The sequence below is a fragment of the Sturnira hondurensis genome, unplaced genomic scaffold (assembly GCF_014824575.4).
Source record: "Sturnira hondurensis isolate 20B ecotype Veracruz unplaced genomic scaffold, ASM1482457v3 Scaffold0003086, whole genome shotgun sequence".
In the NCBI taxonomy this organism is placed as follows: Eukaryota; Metazoa; Chordata; class Mammalia; order Chiroptera; family Phyllostomidae; genus Sturnira; species Sturnira hondurensis.
The window spans coordinates 110,176-132,249 of record NW_028075717.1 but is presented as its reverse complement, the minus strand read 5'-3'; the positions used below and the strand labels follow the sequence as shown (position 1 = coordinate 132,249).

The 22,074-nt window shown below is 40.0% G+C and overlaps 2 protein-coding genes across 2 annotated transcripts in view; both read right to left on the bottom strand.

Annotated features, from left to right (window-relative positions):
• Positions 1-254: 254 nt before the first annotated feature.
• The window catches only part of TSPAN7 (tetraspanin 7), a 126,181-nt gene continuing 104,361 nt past the window's right edge, over positions 255-22,074 (bottom strand). Inside the window, exons 5-8 of the mRNA XM_037041358.1 lie at positions 20,515-20,670; positions 11,148-11,231; positions 1,462-1,537; positions 255-1,194 (exon numbers count right to left, since the gene is read on the bottom strand). Coding sequence (XP_036897253.1) covers positions 1,469-1,537; positions 11,148-11,231; positions 20,515-20,670 — 309 coding nt within the window. The 3' untranslated portion in view covers positions 255-1,194; positions 1,462-1,468. The remainder of the gene's footprint in view (positions 1,195-1,461; positions 1,538-11,147; positions 11,232-20,514; positions 20,671-22,074) is intronic.
• LOC118983775 (pre-mRNA-splicing regulator WTAP-like) lies at positions 12,287-14,817 on the bottom strand. Its single transcript, XM_037041359.1, is given in 3 exon segments — positions 12,287-12,978; positions 12,981-13,573; positions 14,286-14,817. Coding segments are annotated over 3 exon segments (1,203 nt in total). The 5' UTR covers positions 14,753-14,817; the 3' UTR covers positions 12,287-12,835.

Genomic DNA, 22,074 nt, shown 5'->3' with positions numbered 1-22,074 from the left:
ACAGTATATTCGGTTCATAATAAATGATGTAAGTTTCTGCAATTTCCATTTAAAAAATCTAACTCTTCAGCTTTTACACTGTCTGATGCTATTTTTATGGGGTGAGGTCAGGTGAGAGCATGTATTGATAGCATGTATCAAGGGATGTATCAATGTGTAAGGTGGTCTACCTCCAATCCTTAGTGGAACAAAATGGAGTAGAGATGTGTTTAAAACTTCTGAAATAACCAAAGAACAAAGCCAGAACACAGAAATTTGTAATGATTCTATTTATTAATACATGTATCACAAATGTTCACAATATCAATGCATTCTTGTTGGCATGCTAGAGGCATTATTTTTAAGATCTTTTAAAAATATTCTCATATTTGTTCCCCCTTCACACTCATTTTTTATTTGATGATGTCTTCAATACCTGTAGTGTCAGTGCAAAGAAAAATTATAGAAAGAAGTTAAATAATATAATAGCAATTAATTGGAGAAAAACAGAAGTAATATTATTTCCTTCACAGGAAGCAACAATACAGCTCTGCAATACAGGCTTCAAGTGAGAGGCATAGGTGCACTAAACTGTCTATATCTACCCAGGCATGTAACAATGAGCAAGGCTACCTGAATCTCAACAGTTTCCTTTAATGCATATGACATGCTGTTTCCTGCTCATGAACAATTACTGATGTACCTCTTTACATGTCCTAGGCAGCCTAGAGAAGATAGGAAAGAGCCTTAGTAAAGGGAAAACCAAACCAATGGAGATTAAGTCAAAATAACATAGCTGTTTATCTACATCAAGGGGTGTGGTATTTACCAATCATAATGAAGGGTTAACAGGAGCCTCCCAAACTACATGCAGGGCCCAGGGGGCCAGTGATGTTTGATAACCAGTCACCTATAATGAGCTACGGTTGGACCAAGTACAGATGGAGGGGCCCCTGGTGGGGTCCACTAAGACTAGATTCAGGGAAACTGGCTATACTCTGGCGCAACAGGGCTTCACAAATGGAACACTACACATGATTTGGGCTGAAAGGCAGGGTATAAACTATGTGGGAGTGTCAGTTGCACATGGGGTAGGGGGTCACTAGGAGCAGGGCAGGTGTCATATGTACTGTGCTCGAACATCCTTTGGAAGTCTTTCAAGGATTGCTGCATTCCTTTTTAAATCAGGTCTCTTACTTCGTCGTTCTTGAAAGACTAAAAGAGAAATTAAAACATGTGAGTGACTCACCATTAATAAAGATTTAAAATAAGGTAACAAGATGAAAAGTACACTTATACATTTTCCATAACAGTAATGATCCCATCTCTTCCCTAACACCACAGAAATGAGGTTTTCGGTACATGGACCAGTGCCACCAAGATCAGGTAGTTAGGTACCTGGGCAGTACCCTTGCCATTTGAAAAGTTGTATGTGCCCTAAAGGGAGAAGCCCAAAATTAAACACTCCCCACCACCACTCACCTACTCCTTACACCATCTCATACTGGTTGGCTGTGATGAACCGGGACAGACAGCAGGCCAGCAGCATGCCAATGAGCTGTTGCCAGAAAGGAAAATTAGAATGGGAATCTCAAATCACTGAATTACACCCTGCTTTGAAGTGCCCCCTCCAAACATGATTTTTAACAACTGGGGGCTTTTGTACACAAATAGGGAAACGGCACTACAGAAAAAGATCAAATCTAATTTCTGTTGTGCGATCTAAGACTTAGGGAATTTAACTGCCAGTAGAGGACAACTGGAGGTTCTCAAACTGGTCATAGGGTTCTAGCTCACCTGGGCCACTTAAAAACAACTTGTGACATGAGTAGTATTAAAATGCATTATAGGAGTGATGGAAAGAAGTTAAGTAGCATAGAATTACTTAGATATATTGTTAATGCCCAAATTCAATTCAAAACCACAGTACATTCATTGGAAGATATCTCAACATCGTATAGTACCTGGTCAAGATGGAGGCATAGGTGGACATACTTCACCTTCTTGCACAACCGCAAGAAGAATCACAACTAACCTCAACATAAAAACACCCAGAACTGCTGGGAAACTGAACTGTGTGGAAGTCCAACCACTAAGGATTTAAAGAAACCATATTTATCCTGATGGGTAGGAAGGATGGAGATGGAGAGCTGGGGTGGAGAGGACATAATGCAGCATGGAGAGGTGGCAGTGGCAGTGGAAAGGGAGGTCCCACATTCACATATGGTGAGTAAAAATCAGGACAGATACCTTGGGAGTGAGCAATCCCGGCCCTAGACCAGACCATGTAGCCCAGGATTTCAGCATGGGAAGAGAGAGCCTCGTAAACTCTGGCTGTAAAAACCAGTGGGGGTTGAGGCAGCAGAATAAACAACTGGTTACTCAGGAGAGTCCATTTAAGGGGAACATAATGTATGCAAACCCACCTACTCTGAGAATCACCACCAGGGCAATAGCTAGAAGGGCGCTAGTCATATACAGAAAGTGGGTGAAGTGACTAGAAACGGGGCAAGTGCTGGGCCACCTTCCAGAAGCCAGGCAGCAGCATTTTCCCCTCTCCCACCTCTCCTCCCTCGCACAGTGCCACAAAGCAGTAAAGCAGGTTGCCCCTGGTGAATACCTAAGGCTCTGCCCCATACAACTTAACAGATGCATGAAGACAAAAAGTCAAAGCAGCTCTACCTAATACACAGAAACAAACACAGAGAGCCTGCCAAATTGAGGAGACAAAGAAATATGGCCCAAATGAAAGAACAGGTCAAAAGTCAAAAAAAAGAACTAAAACAAAATGGAGATAAACAATCTATCAGATGCAGAGTTTAAAACACTGGTTATAAGGGTGCTCATGGAGTACAGCAAAAACATAAGGGAAGAAATCAAGGCTACACTAAATGAAATAAAGAAAAATCCACAGGAAGCCAACAGTGAAGGGAAGGAAGCCAGGATTCAAATCAATGATTTGGAACATAAGGAAGAAATAAACATTCAACCAGAACAGAATGAAGAAAGAAGAATTTAGGAAAATGAGGGAAGTATAAAAAGACTCTGGGACATCTTTAAAAGTACCAACATCTGAGCCATAGAAATGCCAGAAGGAGAAGAGGAAGAGCAATATATTAAAAACATATTTGAAAAACTAATGAAAGAAAACTTCCCTCATTTGGTGAAGGAAATAGACATACAAGTCCAAGAATCCCAGAGAATACCAAACAAGCTGGACCCAAAGAGGATCACACCAAGACACGTCATAATTAGAATTCCAAAGGTTAAAGAAAAAGAATCTTAAAAACAGCAAGAGAAAAGCAGGGAGTTACCTACAAGGGAGTTCCGATAAACATGTCAGCTGATTTCTCAAAAGAAACCTTACAGGCAAGAAGGGGCTGGAAAGAAGTACTCCAAGTCATTAAAGGCAAGGACCTACAACCAAGACTACTCTATCCAGCAAAGATTTCATTTAGAATGGAAGGGCAGATAAAGTGCTTCCCAGACAAGGTAAACCTAAAGGAGTTCATCATCACCAAGCCATTATTACCTGAAATGTTAAAGGGACTTATTTAAGAAAAAGAAGAAGATCAAAACCATAAACGTTAAAAAGGCAACACATTCACAACTATCAATAACTGAATCTAAAAAAACAAAACAAAAACAAACTAAGCAAACAACCAGAACAGAAACAGAATCATAGACACAAAAATCATTTGGAGGGTTATCAACTGGGAGGGGGAAGGGAGAGAATGGGGAAAAGGTGCAAGGATGAAGAAACATAATTGGTAGGTAAAAAATAAATAGGGGGATGTTAAGAATAGTATAGGAAATGGAGAAGCCAAAGAACTTACATGAATGACCCATGGACATGAAGTAAGGGGGTGGGATTGCTGGAGGGAAGGCGTACCAGGTGGAGGGGGGCAAAAGGGAAAAATTGGGACAACTGTGATAGCATAATCAATAAAATATACTTTTAAAATATAGCATAATACCCCCACCATGCCCAGTTGACCAATAATAATTCTCTCCTTGAGAGACCATGAGATACTATTCTTGACCAGGTGAGTTAGCCAGCGAAGAAGTAATAAAGTTAAGGCTTGCAAGAGGTTAGGGGTGAGGGGTGAAGAGGAAAAGGCAGCTTTAATTTCTCTTTGTTTCTCAAACATGTAGGTATCTTATGCCTAAATGAGCCCATCTACATCCAAGGTCCACTCCTAGTTTTTCAGGGGCCCCAGAACAACCAATAACAGCATATTTCCACCTCCTCAGAAGACCTCAATCATATACCTGTGTTTTGTGCCTTGACTTAACCTGTGGCATAGGTGGATCAGATAAAAGCTGTTGTGACATTATGAAAACATCCTTAAGCACATCTGTTTAACTCACTGGAAACCAAAATTCTCTTTCCTGACTCTGGAAGATCAGTGTATTTTGGACAGGAGCCCTAATGTACACTGGAATCTTTAGGCCTACAGCTTCCCTTGGCCAAATTGAGTTCCTTCTCCTTAAGCAATTGGCCATGTTTTATTGGATCAGAGGTGGGAATATCCTTTAGAGAGAATCTGGAACAGTGTCACTCCAAGTATGGCTCGAAGACCAGCAGCATCAGCATCACCTGGGACCATGTTAGATATGCTAATTCTCAGGCCCCACTCCAGAACTTCTGAATCAGACACTCTGTGTGGGTAGGGTCCATCAATTGGTGTTTTAACAAGCCTTGCAGGTGAGATAACCACTCATTCAGTCCATCTAGTCATTCTTATCTTATAGGGAAAACACCTGCAGCCAAACTAGGTCCTACTCTTGGTAAGGGCAACACCTGAACTCTGTTCTCCTGGCTCTCCACCCACTCATGCAGGTTCTAATTCACCTGCCTACCTTTATTGCTGAAATCCTAGATTGCTACTTCCTTTTCAAAATTAAAATTGAGCTGTGAAGTGCATAAACTATACCCTCTGTCAGGTAAGGAAAAATCACTACCTTATTGGACTTACCAACATCATTTTGTGCCACAAAATACATATTATCATGCATGTATCATCAAAAAGCCAGAGGAACCATGGCTGTAACCTCCAGAATATTGTGCCAAATGAAAAGCTAAAATTCCCTCCATGAGTTCAAGGAGCTTGTATATTACAGCTTTTCATTAGAACTGCCATTTTCCAGGAACAACATACACCAGAACACACTTGATACTCCCCAAAATGAGAATCTAGCCAACAAATCGATATTAGAGTTATGTAGCACATTTAGATATATCAAGTTATTTATTCCTTATTTCATCTCTGCAATATTACCACCATGTTCAAGGAAAGTTAAAGAATCTCCTCCAAACCACAAAGGTAACCACACATAGGTGAAGGCTCCACCCTCTTTCCCTAGCCAAGAATATCCCCTTCCCCAGCCCTACTCCTGGGCTTAGACCCTTTTCCATTCCAGAATAACTCCTCTCTCTCATGCCACCAGGGGTTCCTTCCTGCCTTACATCGCAAACTTCTGGGAAAGGGTTTTCACTGGGCATCCCTTTATTTGATTTCAAGTTCCTAGACTCTCCTTTCTTTATAAAGCTTATCACTTTAGTTTTTTTTCTTGTTGATCTCGTGTATGTTTTAAGCAACTTAAACTAGTCACCACTCTACTTCATGGTTTGCAGCGCTCCTGGACTCCATGGAAATCCGTGAATCACACAGGCATAAAATCTTTTAGAATGCTTAAATATTTCTTGTTAAAATCTCTGCTTTCAAGGAAATATAATATGCCTCTCCACTTTTTCTTCTCCTCCCAAAACAGGAACACCATCATTGTTAAGCACTGGATATCATAACTTTCTCATAGAAGCAACAACTTTTAAAAATACAAGTAAAAATAAAAGCTGTTTGCTTTTAAACTTACTATATTTTGTATTTCTGGGTCAAGAATATTACTTCTAATTTCTGCCCATGGAAGAAGATAGATTTTTAAAAATGATTTTTTAACATTTACTAAGAAATTGGTTTTCCTAAAAAATGTCCTGAACTGAGGTACATATGTATATAAGCTATGTGAAAACAGTATTTTACATGCATTGGCTTTTATTTTGGTTACTTTCTAGTGCAAGAAAAACTAAGATTTGGAATACGTAGGTGTTTTGAATTGTTCACAGGGTCACTGATTTCAAGTGTACTATAGTCTTTTCATGATATTTGAGAGAAAACTTTGATTTCTCATTTCCATAAGTACCAAGTTAAGGGATAGTGAAGTATAGAGAGCATCTTATACTTAATACCAATTATTACAAGATTATTTCTAGGTACATAACGAAAAGCCTGTTCAGCCTAAAACCATGTCCTCTTCCTCAGTCTGAGGCAGTACAAAACATTTGCTTGCCACTAGACCCAAGTAACCTGTAGAGAAAAAGCTCTATCCTTACAAAAATGAAACTTTAATTTAGGTTAAATATACGTAAAAAGTGCATCAAAGAGATGCACTCTGTGTTCTAAGCTGCTCTTCAGAAGTGCACTGCTGATAAATATTAAGGCTGTAGTATGTGGGCATTTGGACAAACTTCTGCTTTTTAAACTCTAGATAGAGACAGGAAAAGGAGAGATTGTCTCTTATGCCGAAAACTCCTCAGGACAGAGACCTGGGAGTTACCACTCGCCCTTTCAGAGGCTGGTAAATTGCTTAATCCTAAACAGCATAGGCCATGTTAGACCAGGTTATTCATCTTTGATTGATGAAGACTCCGTAATTAGTGCCCACCTAATTTTTTGAAGTAACATTTTATTTTTACCACTATCTGCCTTGATAGTGCATATTCTACTTTTTTTGAGTCGTGAAGACCTCTGGGAGGTCCTGCTGCTTAAAAAACTGAGAAGCCAGAGAGGGGGAGAGAGAGAAGAAAGGCCCTCTGCTTACAAGAAGCCTCTTCAAGGATTTCTCAAGGCATCACCCACATAAAGAGATAAGAGATCTGGGCAAACCAAGCTCTAATAATATGGATTGCATCACTGGGCTCTGCGAATTACCAGTAACAGGGCAGACTTGAAGAACTGGGAGACAGGGGCTAAGAGAGAGGTAGGGCATCAGTGCAAACACAAGAAATATAAAAGGAGACAGGACATCGATGTCTCCCTCTACCATCACCATGGGGGGCAAATGTGGCCCAATCCCTGACTCCTAAGGGACAGTGAGAGGACAGCACACAAGACTGTAAAGGTAACTTTCTTAACAAGAAAGTGACAAGTAATGGGTCAAAAATTTATAATGCCTGTGGAGATTTTATGTTAATGACTTAACTGGGAAGTGAAATAAAACTTCAATGACTTTAGGGAAGTGCCAAGAAATCTGATTTGAAATGAAACTGTATAAATGCTGTCGGGGACTATCTCAGGCCCTGAAAATACTGAGGGAATGAGTAAATAGTTCCATTAGCCTTTTCAGCTATCAACAACTTTGTCCTCCCCTCTATACAGAGAAGGTAAACACATTCCATAAAGAGATTCCGGGCCAATAATGAATCATTCCAGAAGCCCATGGGCCCTGGGGGAGGCTCTGCAGTGGTGAAGGTCACAGGATGGATGGGTAGGATGAGGATCTGTATTTTTTGATGAGTACTTTCCTTTTCTAATTCCACAAATTCAAATCCTGTCATTATAAAGACACAGAATAAGCTCCCTTTAGGTGCTACCTGAGGCAAGAACAGGGGTGATCTTTGGCCTAGATGTTTAATACAGCAGACCAGGTGAGAAGGTCAGAATTGTAATCCCATATCTACAGTAGCTGTCCAACCTTGAGCAAGCCATTCAGCCCTCCCCTTCTTGAAAACAGCTCTACTGTCCCCACTCAGGAGTATAATATTTAGTGATGTAGTGATATAATATTTAGTGATTAATCCAGTCTAACAAGTTCCAAGTTTAACAAAGCCCTATGTATATTTACATTGGATATGGAAGTGCTAGAATCTCAGAGGACACCTATCACTACCACACACACATACACACACAGAGTAAAAGGCCAACCAAGATGGGAAGCAGTATCAAAAATGGAGTAACACAAGTGTCCAGACTTGAACACCCTCACCCTTGGCTTTTAGGCCATGTTGGGGGCAGGGGAGGTAATAAGTCCCATGGTGTATATCTCCCCAAGCCTTCTTGAGTAAAAGAGTAGCCACCCACAAAAAAGCAGGAAGGAGGTACCCTATCAAAACACATTCAACCTCCTGCTATAAATTGATAGAGCAGTAGGATCTGCCCATCAAGTCCAAACAAATGGGCTTTTCTTTGAGGGCCAAGGCAATAGGAATTTATGGAGAGAAATATTAAAGGCCTGCCAGAACCCTGCTGTCCAAAACCAAAATTTAACCACTTTAAGTTAGCTGAATTAAGCAAGAGGGACAAAGTTATTGCACAGTCTATGCAAAGGCTAGACTCACCTTAGTTTTCTTTGTACTTTATACTACCTTTAATTTCTGAGACAACAGATATGCAAAGCCAGTTTGTTCCAACAGATCATAGCACGGAGGTTACAAGAGCAGGTAAGGAAATGGACAAGGATAAAGCAGAGGGCAGATGAGGAAAGGTGGAGAGAGGGATGGAGGGATTGAGAGAGAGAGCTCTGTTCTTTCCAATGTATTTTGGTCTCTCTGCAGCCTCTACTCAGTAGAGCTTGCTTTATTATAGGAAGGCTAAGACATTATCCAATATTTGTTAGGTTTTACTGTGACATGTGTCCTATAATTTTTGAACATGTGTGGCTCAACCTTTGGTTCTAGGTCACTGACCAGGATCCATATGGCTGGTTATTCTTGAATAGGCATCTGGTAAGTGGCCACCATTGTCCCAGAGAGGCCCTGGATCCACTGGCATTTAGAATTCAACTTCAGCTTACAGGAACCCTAAGACTGATGGCACCATTAAACACTGAAGTTCCTACCACATATGGATAATAAAATGTATCCATGGCTATTCTTCTCCCTGCTCCAGAGAGGCTGAGTATAACAAGACTCAAGTGTCTTCCCCCTTCCCCGCTGTATCTGTCTGGCCATGTGAGTGAATGGTACTGACTGTGCAATGCCAGCGGGCTTTGTGCTTTTGTTCTCTTATCCCAACAACTATGTGATACCTTATGAGAACTAAACTCTCTGAAGAGAGTTTCTGTGTGGGGGTTCCTTGGAGCCAAAGCCCCTCTTTCACTGCCTCAGAGGGCCACAGAGAAAATCATCAATTCCCACATGAGGGACTTCTTCAAGGTATCACAGAGTGATTAACCCTTACTAGTCCAGGTAACTACTTGCCTAAGCACAAATCCCTTTATGGGGATATGTGAAAAAGAAATAGGGGAAAGGTATCAATCAGGTTCTTTATGACTTGGGTCATTTCACTAATAAAAATATGATTATCAACCCATCCCCTCATTGCCACATGGGAATAATCTTGGATGATAAGTTGTTTCATCCATCAGATTCCAGGTTCTTTGAGGATCTCTTCTCTTCACACAGGCTTCTGGCATCATGTCCCTTTATGGTTCTAGGAGAGCCACTAGAGGAGACATTCCTTCCTCAAGCAATATTCCTTCCTCCAGGGGGACAGTTCTTCTCAGACACCCATGATAAGTCTGTCCTGTGGGCGGGTCTGAACCTGATGCTGCTCATATATTTGTAAAATACACTATATGTGAAAGCTGTCCAGTGCATCCTGCACATCTGCATCAGACACAAGGTCTGGGATCCTCTAAAATGTCCCCTGTCCATTAAAGATATGTTACTGAAATGTTATTAGTGAAATATGATAACAACCAGAAGAAAGTTCAGGGCAATAACTTCCTCTGAAATGCCTCTGGAGGCTGAGTTAATTGGCACTGTTTCTGATACCACTCTAGTTTGCCTGTGTGTATTGAAGTTTTACTCTCTTCATAAGGTGGAAAAAGCAAAGTATGGTCAAATAATTTTGGAACTGCCACAAGAAATACAGACCCCTGTTGGCTGAGTCCACATGCTCTTGTGAAATAAAATGTCACGCAGGCTTTGAACCTGCTTGGAAGAAAAGTTTTCAACTTATCTAAGGTGAAGTCCTCTGTTTGCAAAAACTACGAGGGTAATGTTCAATTCCTTGATCTAAGTGACGGTTACATGGGTATTTTCATTTTTGATAATTTATTAAACTGTATACTTATAAGTTATGCACTTTTCTGCATATGTCATATCTTAATAAAAAATTTAGACTTGAATAAGATCAAAGTGCATCTGTATTGTTCAATGGGAAAGAAAGCCATACAGAGTGGTAGGGGAAATGTAATTATAGTCTGAGAGAGCCAACATAGAATTTGGATAGGTGAAATTAGCGCTGTGGACCCACATTACTGAAATAACATTAATTAGTCTTTGTTAGAAAAAGAAGCATCTGCTGGTCTGAAAAAGATTCTAAGTTAAACATGAAGTTTTTAGTTGGCTAAGTATGAAGGCTAATTCTTCCATCCATAGCAATATTATAGTACCAACATATAATTTAGCAAGGAGATCAAAAGTCTGTGGGACAGTACAGTGCCTTGTGGAGGTGGACAAAATTTCATATTCAGTTTAATCTTGTTCCATCCTTGAATATGTGTGGCTCACTTAGCTTGCATAATTACTCCTCCAACTGTTTTTAGAGGGTGGATAGAGATAAAAGAATATAAAATATAATGTATAGAAATTCAGTTTTCTCTTAAGAAACAACAGTCAAGCCTAGAGATTAAAATAATGACCACAAAATGAAGTTAGTTAAATTTAGTCTTTTTTAAAAGGGAGAGATCTCATGCATAATCTATAGGGATTAAGAACAGAAAAGGGATAGGTCAACCAGGAAAAAAGCATCCTCCCAAATCCAGATCCACCATTTGATGTTTGGAGTTTTTTATGCTCCAATTAAGGCAGCATTTTGTTCAGTTAACCTCTATTTGACCTACAGAAGAGGCAAGTTGTTTTTCTGAGGCCAGTCATTAGTTGAACTGTAACTGATATTCCCTTGATGGCAAAACTTCATTTAAGTTGAAAAAGGAAAATCAATAAACTGATGACCTAAGGACTAATGAGCAAGGAGCTCTGACCCCATCTACCAGCCTTTCCCAAGACACAGGAAGGCAGGCACAGAGTCAGGAGACCAGGGAGGGAAAGGACAGCATGACAGGGGAAATGCTTGACTGGATCACATGATTATGTAGTCTACCTGGGAGAATGCAATTCCAAAAGCCACTCCAGCGATGATTCCCATGTTAGTTTCCATGAAACTGGTCACCAGATCATAACAACCCTGGATGTAGAGAGAGAGACGATCTCAGAGACATGTTTTACCCAGGCCAGACTGGACTTTGTTAGGTTTTGTAACTCACTCTAGGAACTTAATAGCATTCTTCTTTTTTTTTTACTTAAAAATATAATGAAAATTTCTAACATAAAAGAAAAGTAGAGATAGTAGTACAATGAGCCCCCAAGTGAACCTTCCTCTAACATTATAATTAACATATAGCTAATCTTTCCTCATTTAAATATCCCCAACTCTTATCCCCTGGCTTGATTATTTTAAAGCCCAATATATATATATATATATATATATATATATATATATATATATATATATATATATATATATATATATAGTTGACTCCTGAAAAACACAGTGGTTTGGGCATAAACCCATGTATAGTGAAAAATCCATATATAACTTTTGATTCCCCTAAAACTTAAGTTGTCACTTGGTATTCACAGGGGATTGGTTTCAGAACCTTCTACAGACACCCAAATCTGAGGATGCTCAAGTCCCCCATATAAAACAGCATATTAGATCAATGCATACAGTTGGAATTCTGCATCCATGGCCTCCCAGACATGGTCAAAAACAGTACAGGGGTTTATTGAAAAAACATCCATGTACATGTGAACCTACATAATTAATCCCCTGTTGTTCAAAGATTAACTGTATATTCATCCACAAATATTTCAGTAGTAGAATTAAATTTAGCAATAAATCAGCAAGATCTATGAAACAAACACTATAGAGCTACAGAAGTAGACTTGAACAGATGAAAAGGCATTCCACATCCTTGAACAGAAAAAATTCAGCATCATAATCATAGTTAAAAGCATTTTGACAACAAATAGCAAAACCTTTGATGAAGTGAAATCATCTGGTCAGAGGGATGTGTTTGAATGCTGGTCAACTTTACAGCATTTTGGGGTTCTTCCAAAGGATACTATTTTTTTAGGAGTTACAATAAAAATTTTTATTTAGGTTTGGTCAGTACAAGGTACGATACACTGGAGTCACAAAGCAATATGCATTAACTGAGTACAACAGTTCGTAGAAACTGAGTATGCACACAAATTTCTTAAACATTCAGGCACCTAAAGAGAAAATGCACAGATGTATGGTGGAAAAACTGTATCTAACACTGAAACTACTACAGGACTCAATAGCCAAGTCCATCTTTCAGTGCTAAAACTACTGCACTGGGAAAACTCAGCAGTCCTAACCCACATCTACTCTACAGGTCCGAATGGTGTGCGGGATAGTAACAGCATGAGAGAGAACGCCCAGCACAGCATGGGCTCGAGACATAGAGCTACACAGACATCATTGTGTTACACCTTACAGGGAGATTTCCATTTACAACTTCACATTAACTCATAGAAAAATAACCTGACCCTACACAAAATATCCTTTTAGCAACAAAGTAATGAACTGTTACAGTTTCCAAAGTGGCAGAGGTATTGAAGCAAAGGAAAAAAGGAAAAACAAACAAACAAACACATACACCCACCAAAAAAGGCAAATTGTGACAAAAGTATGCACTAATTTTCTCCATAGTAACCTCTCCCAAATTAAATGATACTGTATAAAAATGTGCTGGAAAAATATTACAAAACTGAACCCTGTACATTTACACTTGAGTCCAGGCCATTCTGAACGTGGCGGGGACCTGCAGTTCGGTTACGTTTCCCCCTCACCGTTCTCTCCTCTTGCGGGTCAGGGCTGGAGTCTGTTGTGTGCATGGTGTGTGAGAGTTCTCACTGCCTGTGAGAGAGTCTACGCTCTCATACCCCGCACTGAGTTTGTTTACGTAACTACCACTTTCTCTGCCAGTCCTCTCCTCTGAGCTGTTGGAGGCCTTATTACCATTCCCTGGAGGAGGGAAGCCATCTTCAGTGGTGTCCCCCTCCCTGTGAAATCCAGACCCAGACATCCTCTGCCGGGAGGAACTGCCATTACTTGGTCCATTGGCCAGCCGGCTGCAGTCTTTAGCTGGGGCCTCCGCCTGGCCTACAGGCTCAGAAGGTGTAGTCCTGCTGGTACTTGGGGCTGGGGCTTGAGACTGCTGCTGCTGGTACTGAGCCAAATGTTGGTGTGTCTCCTTCAGTTGCTGCTGAAGAACTAGAATGGTACTCTGCATGCCCTCCACTTCTTCATCAAGTTGAATGATGAAGTCATTCAGTTCATCCTGACTGCTTTTAAGCTCCTCACTATATTTCTTCTGTAAAGCCAACTCTGCTTCAAGTTGTGCAATATGTCCCTGGGACAGCTGCCTTCCAAGCTCTTGCTTCTCCTGGATAAGCATTCGACACTTCGCCATTAACTTTTTGCCTGTTTGGAACTGACTGGAATGATTAAGAGAGAACTTAAGTCACCCTTGTTAAAACTGTACTTAAGTGTTGGGATAATCTGGGACATTTATCTTCCACTCATCTTAGACTCCATTATCACCAAGAGAAAATTCGAATTGGTGACTTACAGAATGATCTGAAGAAAAAACATTCACCTCCAGGACTCATTTGAGTTTTGACCAAGCAGCTCAACAACATCACGAAGTCCACAGTCTTATTGGCAAAACTGACATACAGTGTCTCTAAGTCACTGTGCTCAGGGTTAAGAGCGTTGCATATTCCATTTTTGCATTTTACTGGAATTTTACATGTTCAATTCATGATTTTAAATCTCTAGGTTTTCATTCCTCCAAACTGTCTGAAGACACAATGTGCCACAGACTTAAGACTTTTGTTTCTCCCTCTATTTTCTTCAAACAGAAACATTTCTCAAGTGTCTACATGTTCTAGAAGGGGATTTTTTGGAGGTGGCCACTTCTTCGGATTAGTCTGATGCAATCAGGCCTCTGAAGCAAGGGCAGGGGGAAGAGAAAAAAGCTGAAGCACAAGGTTCATCTGGTAAGTTTTACATTAACCATTACAAGCTGGATAGGATAAGAATACGGCTTTTTTTGGCTCAAAAAGTCTGAGTCTTGGTGTGGAAACGAGTACTTGGCCATCCCACCACTGTTTTCTCGCAGTGGGACTGTCAGGGAGTCTTGTTTACCTATCAGGTGTAAACTTCTAGGCACTCAGTTCATTTTGGGCTTGTTCCAGTTTGTCTTTAGTCTGTTCCAGTTCACCTTTCATTTTTAGGAAAAACAAGTTGATTGCAGGGTCCACCATTGTTGATCTCAGTTGGGCAATCCAGTACTTGAGGTACTGGATTTGAGTAGTACACTCTTGCATCTCTTGCTTCTTGGTTCCTAGTCGTATGACAGGAATGTTTTCCCTGCGTGCAGACTCCTGCTGCTGCTGCTTTAATTTTCCTTGTGACTCCCTTAAGCCAGTTACATCATTAGAGTTCAGATCTGTGTACTTGTCCTCCAATGCTTGCACGTATGCTTCATACTGTTTCCATCTTAAAATCAACTTGTCTCGTGCCATAACTTTGAAGTCTGTCTCGCTCAGTCGAACTTTTTTGGGAAGGGGTTCCTCGTTGGTCATCTTGAATCCTCTCCAGACAGAGGTCATGCCGGCGCCTCCTAGTCACATAGGCTGAGGCCACACTGCCTGATCGCCGCCGAGGCTGCCCAATCGCGGTAGCGACAGCATCCTACACTCCCCTTTATTTGCGGGTCTCGTTGCCACAAAATGGCGCTGAGACTATTTTTTTTAATAGGGAAAAAATCTGTCCTGGCTGGTGTAGCGCAGCGGATTGAGCACGGGCCTGTGAGCCACACGATCGTGGTTTGATTCCCAGTCAGGGCACATGCCTGGGTTGCAGGTCAGTTCCCAGCAGGGGACTCACAAGAGGAAACCATACATTGATATTTCTCTCCTTCTCTCCTTCCCTTTCCCTCTAAGGATAAATAAATAAAATCTTTTTTAAAAATCTAAGTTCTAGAGTCTTTTCACACTGAACAAGTCATTTCTCCTTTCTGGATGTCGACACACTTATCCATAAAATAAAGGGAATTTTCCTTTAACATATTATGAAATCTCTAAATGCTGTGATTAAAAACAACACTAATTTTACCAATTTCAATGTTTATTTAAAACTTAAACACATTTCTTTAAAATAAACAATCTAGTTGGAGTTCAAAAATATTGCTAAACAAGTTTCTTCCCTGTTATTCTGGATTGCACTTTATCAATCTAGTACAGGTAGGAAACATCAAACTTTGTACATCACCCATAATACAAAGTAAAAAACTCACTCTTCCTGATAAAAGCCCCACATGTCAAACAGAAGAGGAGAGAGAGAGGAGGAAGTAGGAGGGAGGGACCAAGAGAAAGACAAAGAGGGAGAGGAAGGGAGATGATGAGAGGGAAGATAGAGGGAGAGAGAGAAAGAAAGAGAGAGAGAGAGAGAATGAGAATGAATTTATATGTATATTCATTTTGCAACTGGACCAAATCAACCTACACTTCTGACATATTCAGCTTGTTGGAAGACCTGGTTGTTTTCCAGTTTTCTGAAAAAGGCCTTCGACTTGAATGTGTAAAGTCTGTGAAAAATCAAGACATTAATTCATAACAGAGTAAAAGGGACTCTTGTTTATCACAAAACACACACTAAATTGTCAAAACATCTAAAGAACCAAAAGAAACATGTCTCCCCTTTTTAAATTCAAAATTTACCAATTTAACATTTCTCATAGCTTGTAAAAATTCTGCCAATGCTGTATCTTCTAATAAATGATATTTTATGCATTCACAGTCTGTTTGCAAAGAAAAAGATGCATTAACTTAACAACAGAGCTTTGACACATGTTTTCAATGCAATGGACAACCTATACTCCTTAGTTACCTGACAAAAGCTTGAAGGCCAGGGAAGGGGTGTGAAAGGAAATATATTATTGCCATGAGGAGTTTTGAAAATGGATCCTCTCTTTATAGTAGAAGCTTGCTTGCTAATTTCATTTTTACTAGTGAAACTATATATCACCCTATTTTTCAAAAGACAGTGGGAGTGAGAGCAGTTTTGGTTAGGAAGAATTCAAAGTGAGAAGGGAGGTGACTATTCTAACTCTTTCCCAAATGGTAGTAGCTATGACAATGTTTTGCTATGCTGGCCATCATTACTATATCTTCTTCCCACAGTGGTGGTGGATGGTCAGGCAGAAGAATGAAATTCAGACCAGAACCAGAGTTAATTCAGCTTAAAATATGAAAACACGAACTCAATAGTAAGAACTAGAGAGAAGTGAGGTACATTACTTTACTCTGCAAAATAATTTGGCATAAACTTTTCTTTCCTATGATCTCCAATTCTACATGTAAGTTGAATATACTTTTCTGATGTATGATTTCTAACCCATTTTAGGATATTTCAGTCAGCCACATAATCTTTAAAAAGATTTTATTTATTTATTTTTAGAAAGAGGGGAAGGGAGGGAGAAAGAGAGGGAGAGAAACATCAGTGTGTGGTTGTCTCTCATGCACCCCCAACTGGGGACCTGGCCTACAACCCAGGCATATGCCCTGACTGGGAATCAAACTGGTGACCCTTTGGTTCAGAGGCCAGCACTCTATCCACTGAGCCACACTAGCCAGGGCAGCCACCTTTTTTTGATAAGCCTAACCCAACCAGTAAAAGAAACCAGAAAAATAAAGTAAGTGAGTGTTTTTACTACAATTCTGGCACAATTGTTCTCTCTAAACATTGCTTCTCAAAATGGTGTTCTTTCATAAGCAGCAGCACCTGTGAATTAGTTAGAAATGCAGATTTTAGGCTCCACTCCAGACCTACTGCATTACAATCTGCAAAATCCCTATTTGTTTTGAATAAATTTTAATTAATGTTAGTGAATATTAATATGTCCACATGTTTCAGATGCTTGTTAAAGTTTGGGAAGCACTGCTCTCTAAGAAAAGTTCCTCCACTATTTTTTTAAAATTCCAAATAATAAAGTAAATTAGTGAATTACATCAAGAAGAAGGTTACTTAAAATGAGAATATGAAAGTTAATTTAGCTTCCTTGTTGTTTAAACAATACAAGACCAAAGTTGAAATAAATGCATTTCATCTCTAGATTTAGCTCTATCATTTACCACGTGGACCCATGAGTCCATTTTCCAGATCTCAGCATAGATCTGCAGACTGTGGGAACTGCTTTGACACATAACCACAGGTCATGTTTGCATTCTACCTAAGTTCTCCACTAAACCATGATCTTATCATCCACAAAAATCTCTTTTAATTTCTTAAAATGAAAGCCTGGCTGTCAGGTGTGAAACAAACCTATAGTGGCCTGCTACATGTCCCAGGAAACACCCATAAACAGAACAGGTGATTTGCTAAGTCTCTCAGCATGTCTAAATCAATATAGTCACGAATGAAAAACATCTATAAGTGGCCGATTTTCAATAGTAGGAATAGACAGTCCCAGACAGGTTCTGGGAAGCAGTATCTTGGTAGCTGCCAGTAAGAATAACTGTATCTTCTTCTTGCCCTTGCTCTAAAAAAATGGCAAGGAAATCCTATGGAGGAGGAACTCAGTCAATGCTATTGGCCAACTTAACCTGCAGACATTTCATCATCCTGCTAATAAAACCAAAATAAAATCTGTTCCTCAAACAATGCAATGAATATCCTACTTAACTGTTCTCACCTCCTTCCTGTTCTGTTCTAGTTATGTGTAAAAGGTAGGTTTCTCAGGCTGTTGGATAAAAGCCCAGAGTCATCTTTCTGTGTTGTTAGAACAGAGGGTTCAAGATACCAAAAGATGTACAGGGATTTATAATACATTTATTCTATATAACAGGGTTACATATTACTAGATTGTGGCAGTAATTAAGCCTTCTGGGTAAGAGAGTCAGGAGAGGGGAGGGGGGCTAACCTCTATGAGCATCTATTACTATCTCCATCCCATCCCCTTCTTCTACCTTTTATAGATGAGGCCTCTGAGACTCTGACCTAAGAAGTAATATGTCTCAGAGGTTCATGTGGGCATTAAATGAGAATATCTAATGAAACTCAGTAGAACATTTTCAGTTCTCACTTGCTTTTTCTCCTCTCAGGGAGCCAGGTTGACAAGTATAAGGAAAGTGAGAGAGAAGCTAAGGTGCTCAGGAAAATGTGAAGTAGGATATAGAGAGAAGTGGGGTTGGGGAGTGAGGTCAATTTGTAGTTTATCAATGAAAAGAAAAAATGCTATCATATCTTTCTTTCTGGGAATAACTGTAAAGACTGTAGAGATGCACTACAGGATATGCCTCTAGACTTACTTTTGAACACTAACAAAAGATCCTTCCTACTGGCTGCATCATTTCTAAGAGCCAACAGTGTGGTGGAGTGGAAGCAAACTTCACCATCATTGTCATGATGCATTACAGGTAACATTTAACATTACAATTAACATTTATCCTGTCCTTGCTCTGTACCAGGCACCATCTTTAGATACTTTATCTCATTCAATCCTTATATCAATTCTAAGGGCAAAAACTATTATCTCCATTTTACAGATGAGAAAAAAACAAGACTGAGAAAGGTTAAGGAATTTAATCAACATTGCATGAGCAGTAAGTGGCTGAACCGAAATTTAAATTGGAGTCTGACTCTAGAACCCATTTTCTGGATTTCTAGACCCTCAAATTTCATAGAAGAAGAGGAAGTTTGGGTGTAAAAGGAGACTTTTACCAAAAGTTGAGGGTTGCTGCTTCTACAACCTCCTGAGGCTTCAGTATGCAAATAATCTCCCTTCCATAAAGCACTTTTTTGCCTTTTATAAAATTGGAATACCCACTACATGCTAAGTAAGCTTGGTACTTCATAAATTGACAGCATACTGACATGTATGAGTGCTTAGCGGGGATGTCCATGGAGAAAGCTGAAGTTACCTTATTGATAAGAGGCAAATGGGCTTCAAACTTGGACAAAGACAATGGTGTGGGAGGTAGGATTGAATGTGGGAAGTGGGGGTAGGTAGGACAGAGGAGAGTGATGGGGGAATAATGGGGACAACTGTAATTGAACGACAATAAAAAAGAAAATTCCAGTAGGAACAGATGTCCTGTTATCCAACGCAAGAAACTGTCAATACTAAACATCTTACTTTAGCAAAGTCATAAGCCCAGTGTGACAAAATTAACTTGTAGAATGACAACAATGTGTTGCAGTATTTATGCTATAAATACCAAAATTAAATGAGTAATATAGAGAAACCAATCTTTTTTAAAGATTTTATTTATTTATCTTAGAGGGGGAGGGAAGGAGAGAGAGAGAGAGAGAAATATCAATGTATGGTTGCCTCTCATGCATCCCCTGCCGGGAACTGGGAACTGGCCTGCAACCCAGGCATGTGCCCTGACCGGGAATCGAACCGCGACCGTGTGGTTCGCAGGCCCGCGCTCAATCCACTGAGCTACACCAGCCAGGGCAGAAACCAATCTTTTAACATTCCAATCTTGAGTGAATGTCTATCATCTATGAATTATTTAGTAGTTGGCCCAGACCACATAAAATTTTGAAGAATAGTATTTTATCTTAGAAAATTTACCTGATGGCCACATTACCACAGGTAAACTTGATAGTAGGGCTTTATTCTCCCTTTTGTTTACCAAAATATATTTTCTATCTGGAATTTCTCTAAACATTTAAGAATATAAATAGCCTTCACATGTACTTGTATCATGTCTTCAACATATTCTCTGTAAAGCAGAATACAAAATTTATATTCCTTTTCTCTGACTACTGAAATTTCGTATTCCTCAATTCCTCTGTATACTAACTTTCAAATATCTTTTAGCCACTTTTTTCCTTTCTTTAATTTCTTTTGGAGTGAGAACGTTGACAGTGAGTTGAATAGGAATTGTTGATTTCTTTTCCTATAGTAGAGAACTCCCTAAAATAAAGGCCATACTCCAACAGAAGCACATGCTGTCTGTCAACTCTATTCCCCCTTCCTGCTAAGGACTGACACCCAGCTATGAATAACTTCATGTTTCGAAGATATATTAAGCAGAAGAAAGACACCCAGAAAGAAGAAAGTCAGCATTCCCTGTCTGACAGAAGCATCAGGGTTAACAGAAACCACTTGCTAAACCTTTGTAACTATACCTGGCAGATTTTTGCTGAGAGAGGAATGCTGGGCTGAGCTGAGTCACAGCCTTATTCTTAGAAGTGGGCAGCCTCAAGTCTCTCTCTCAGGCCGTAAAGGACCACAAAGGACAATTCTTGACTCTTTCCTAGACTACCATTTCTAATCTACTTATCATAAGCTCACTGAAACAAAAAAGCTCTCCCCAAATATTCACCACCAATCCCATCAGGACTAAAAGGAAGCAAGTACCTTCTGGTTAACTTTTGTGGCAGCCACGGTCAGATTGTGCAGATCTTGAGGATTGCAATCGGTGTCATTCATGCAGCAACTTGGAGGGATGCCATGCTCTGGGAAGTAGGAGCTGGTGCTCCAGTTGGTGTAATTCTGCACACCACAGCAGCTCAGCTGTTAACAGGGAAAGGGAAAGAATCAAAGTGTGGCAGATCAGAGACTGTATGGTCTCCTCACTCACTGTCTTGCAAAGTTTTAAAGAGAAACACAGGCCAAGCCTCTGAGTCAACAGGTACAGCTTTTGTGAGTAAAGATGAGCTGAAGCTCCACTAACAATTATTCTCACTTGGAAACCCATTTGAACTCAAAGAAGAAAGTTAGTCGTAGATGACACATTGTGTTGGCCTTTTTATGATTGCTTTAAAGCAAAGCAGTAGCCTGGCTAGGTATCAAAATCACCTGTGTGAGCTGGGCGCTGTTAAAGGTATACATGTACATGTATAGATCAACTCGATCAGGATTGTTGATGAAGAAGCCAAGGCAAAAAGGGGTTTTTTAAAGCTCCTCAAATAATCTATACTAATAAGTGAATAAGTGGTTTGGGGGAAAACGATGCACATAGTGGAATAAAGAGAGTTGGTGTTGGTATACTATAGCCCACCAGCTGCCTGGTTTTATAAATCAAGTTTTATTGGGACATAGCCAGGCCTCTTTGTTTATATGTTCCCTATGATGGATGCTGTGTGACAGAGGCAGAGTTGAGTAATTGCAACAGAGATCACATGGCACTCAAGCCTCAAATAGTTACTATTTGACCCTTTACAGAAAATATTTTCCAAACGCTGACATACAGAATGTTAAAGCAAATGGAGCAAAAATATAATTAAGTAGTGAATCAGAGTAAAAGTTATACAGATCCTTGTATTATTTTTCAATTTTTCTGGATAAGTTTGAAATTTTATCAAAATAAATTATTGCCCCAAATTAAAATGCTGCTTGCGATGTAAAACAAAGCCAAAAGCACTCCAAAACCAACAATGTCCCCAGGTGATCCTGATGTACATGAGGCTTCAGCACCAGACCCTGTCCTCCTGAGTGCCTCTAGGCAGGAAACTTCTATTTTCCTCACTTCTTTTGTAAAGGACCAGGCAGCCTTAGACATTCACACACCTGTCAGACCCTCAGTGGGCTCTGCTATGGTCCACTATCCATCACCACTACATGGTACAAACCAGCGAAGGCAGTTTACTTGAGTTCTTCACCTAGACTAAAGACACCACTTCTAGAATTCCAAACTTTGGGAACCAACTCAAAGCAAGGCTGTCATACACTCACTGACTATCTCCTTTCCAAGGCTTCAGATTTGAAGGGCAAACTTGCTCACAATCCTTGCTTATAAAAAGCAAACCAGAAGCAGTGATGGTTCTTGACACTAAATACCTGGATAAGTGGACCCTGAAAAAATAATGGATATCAACCCTTGGGGATGAAATGAGACCAAAAGTTGGAGAACAGGAATCCACAGCAGTACAAAAGTCTAACACCAGACCTCACAGGCAGTTTCCAGCTCCATCTCCT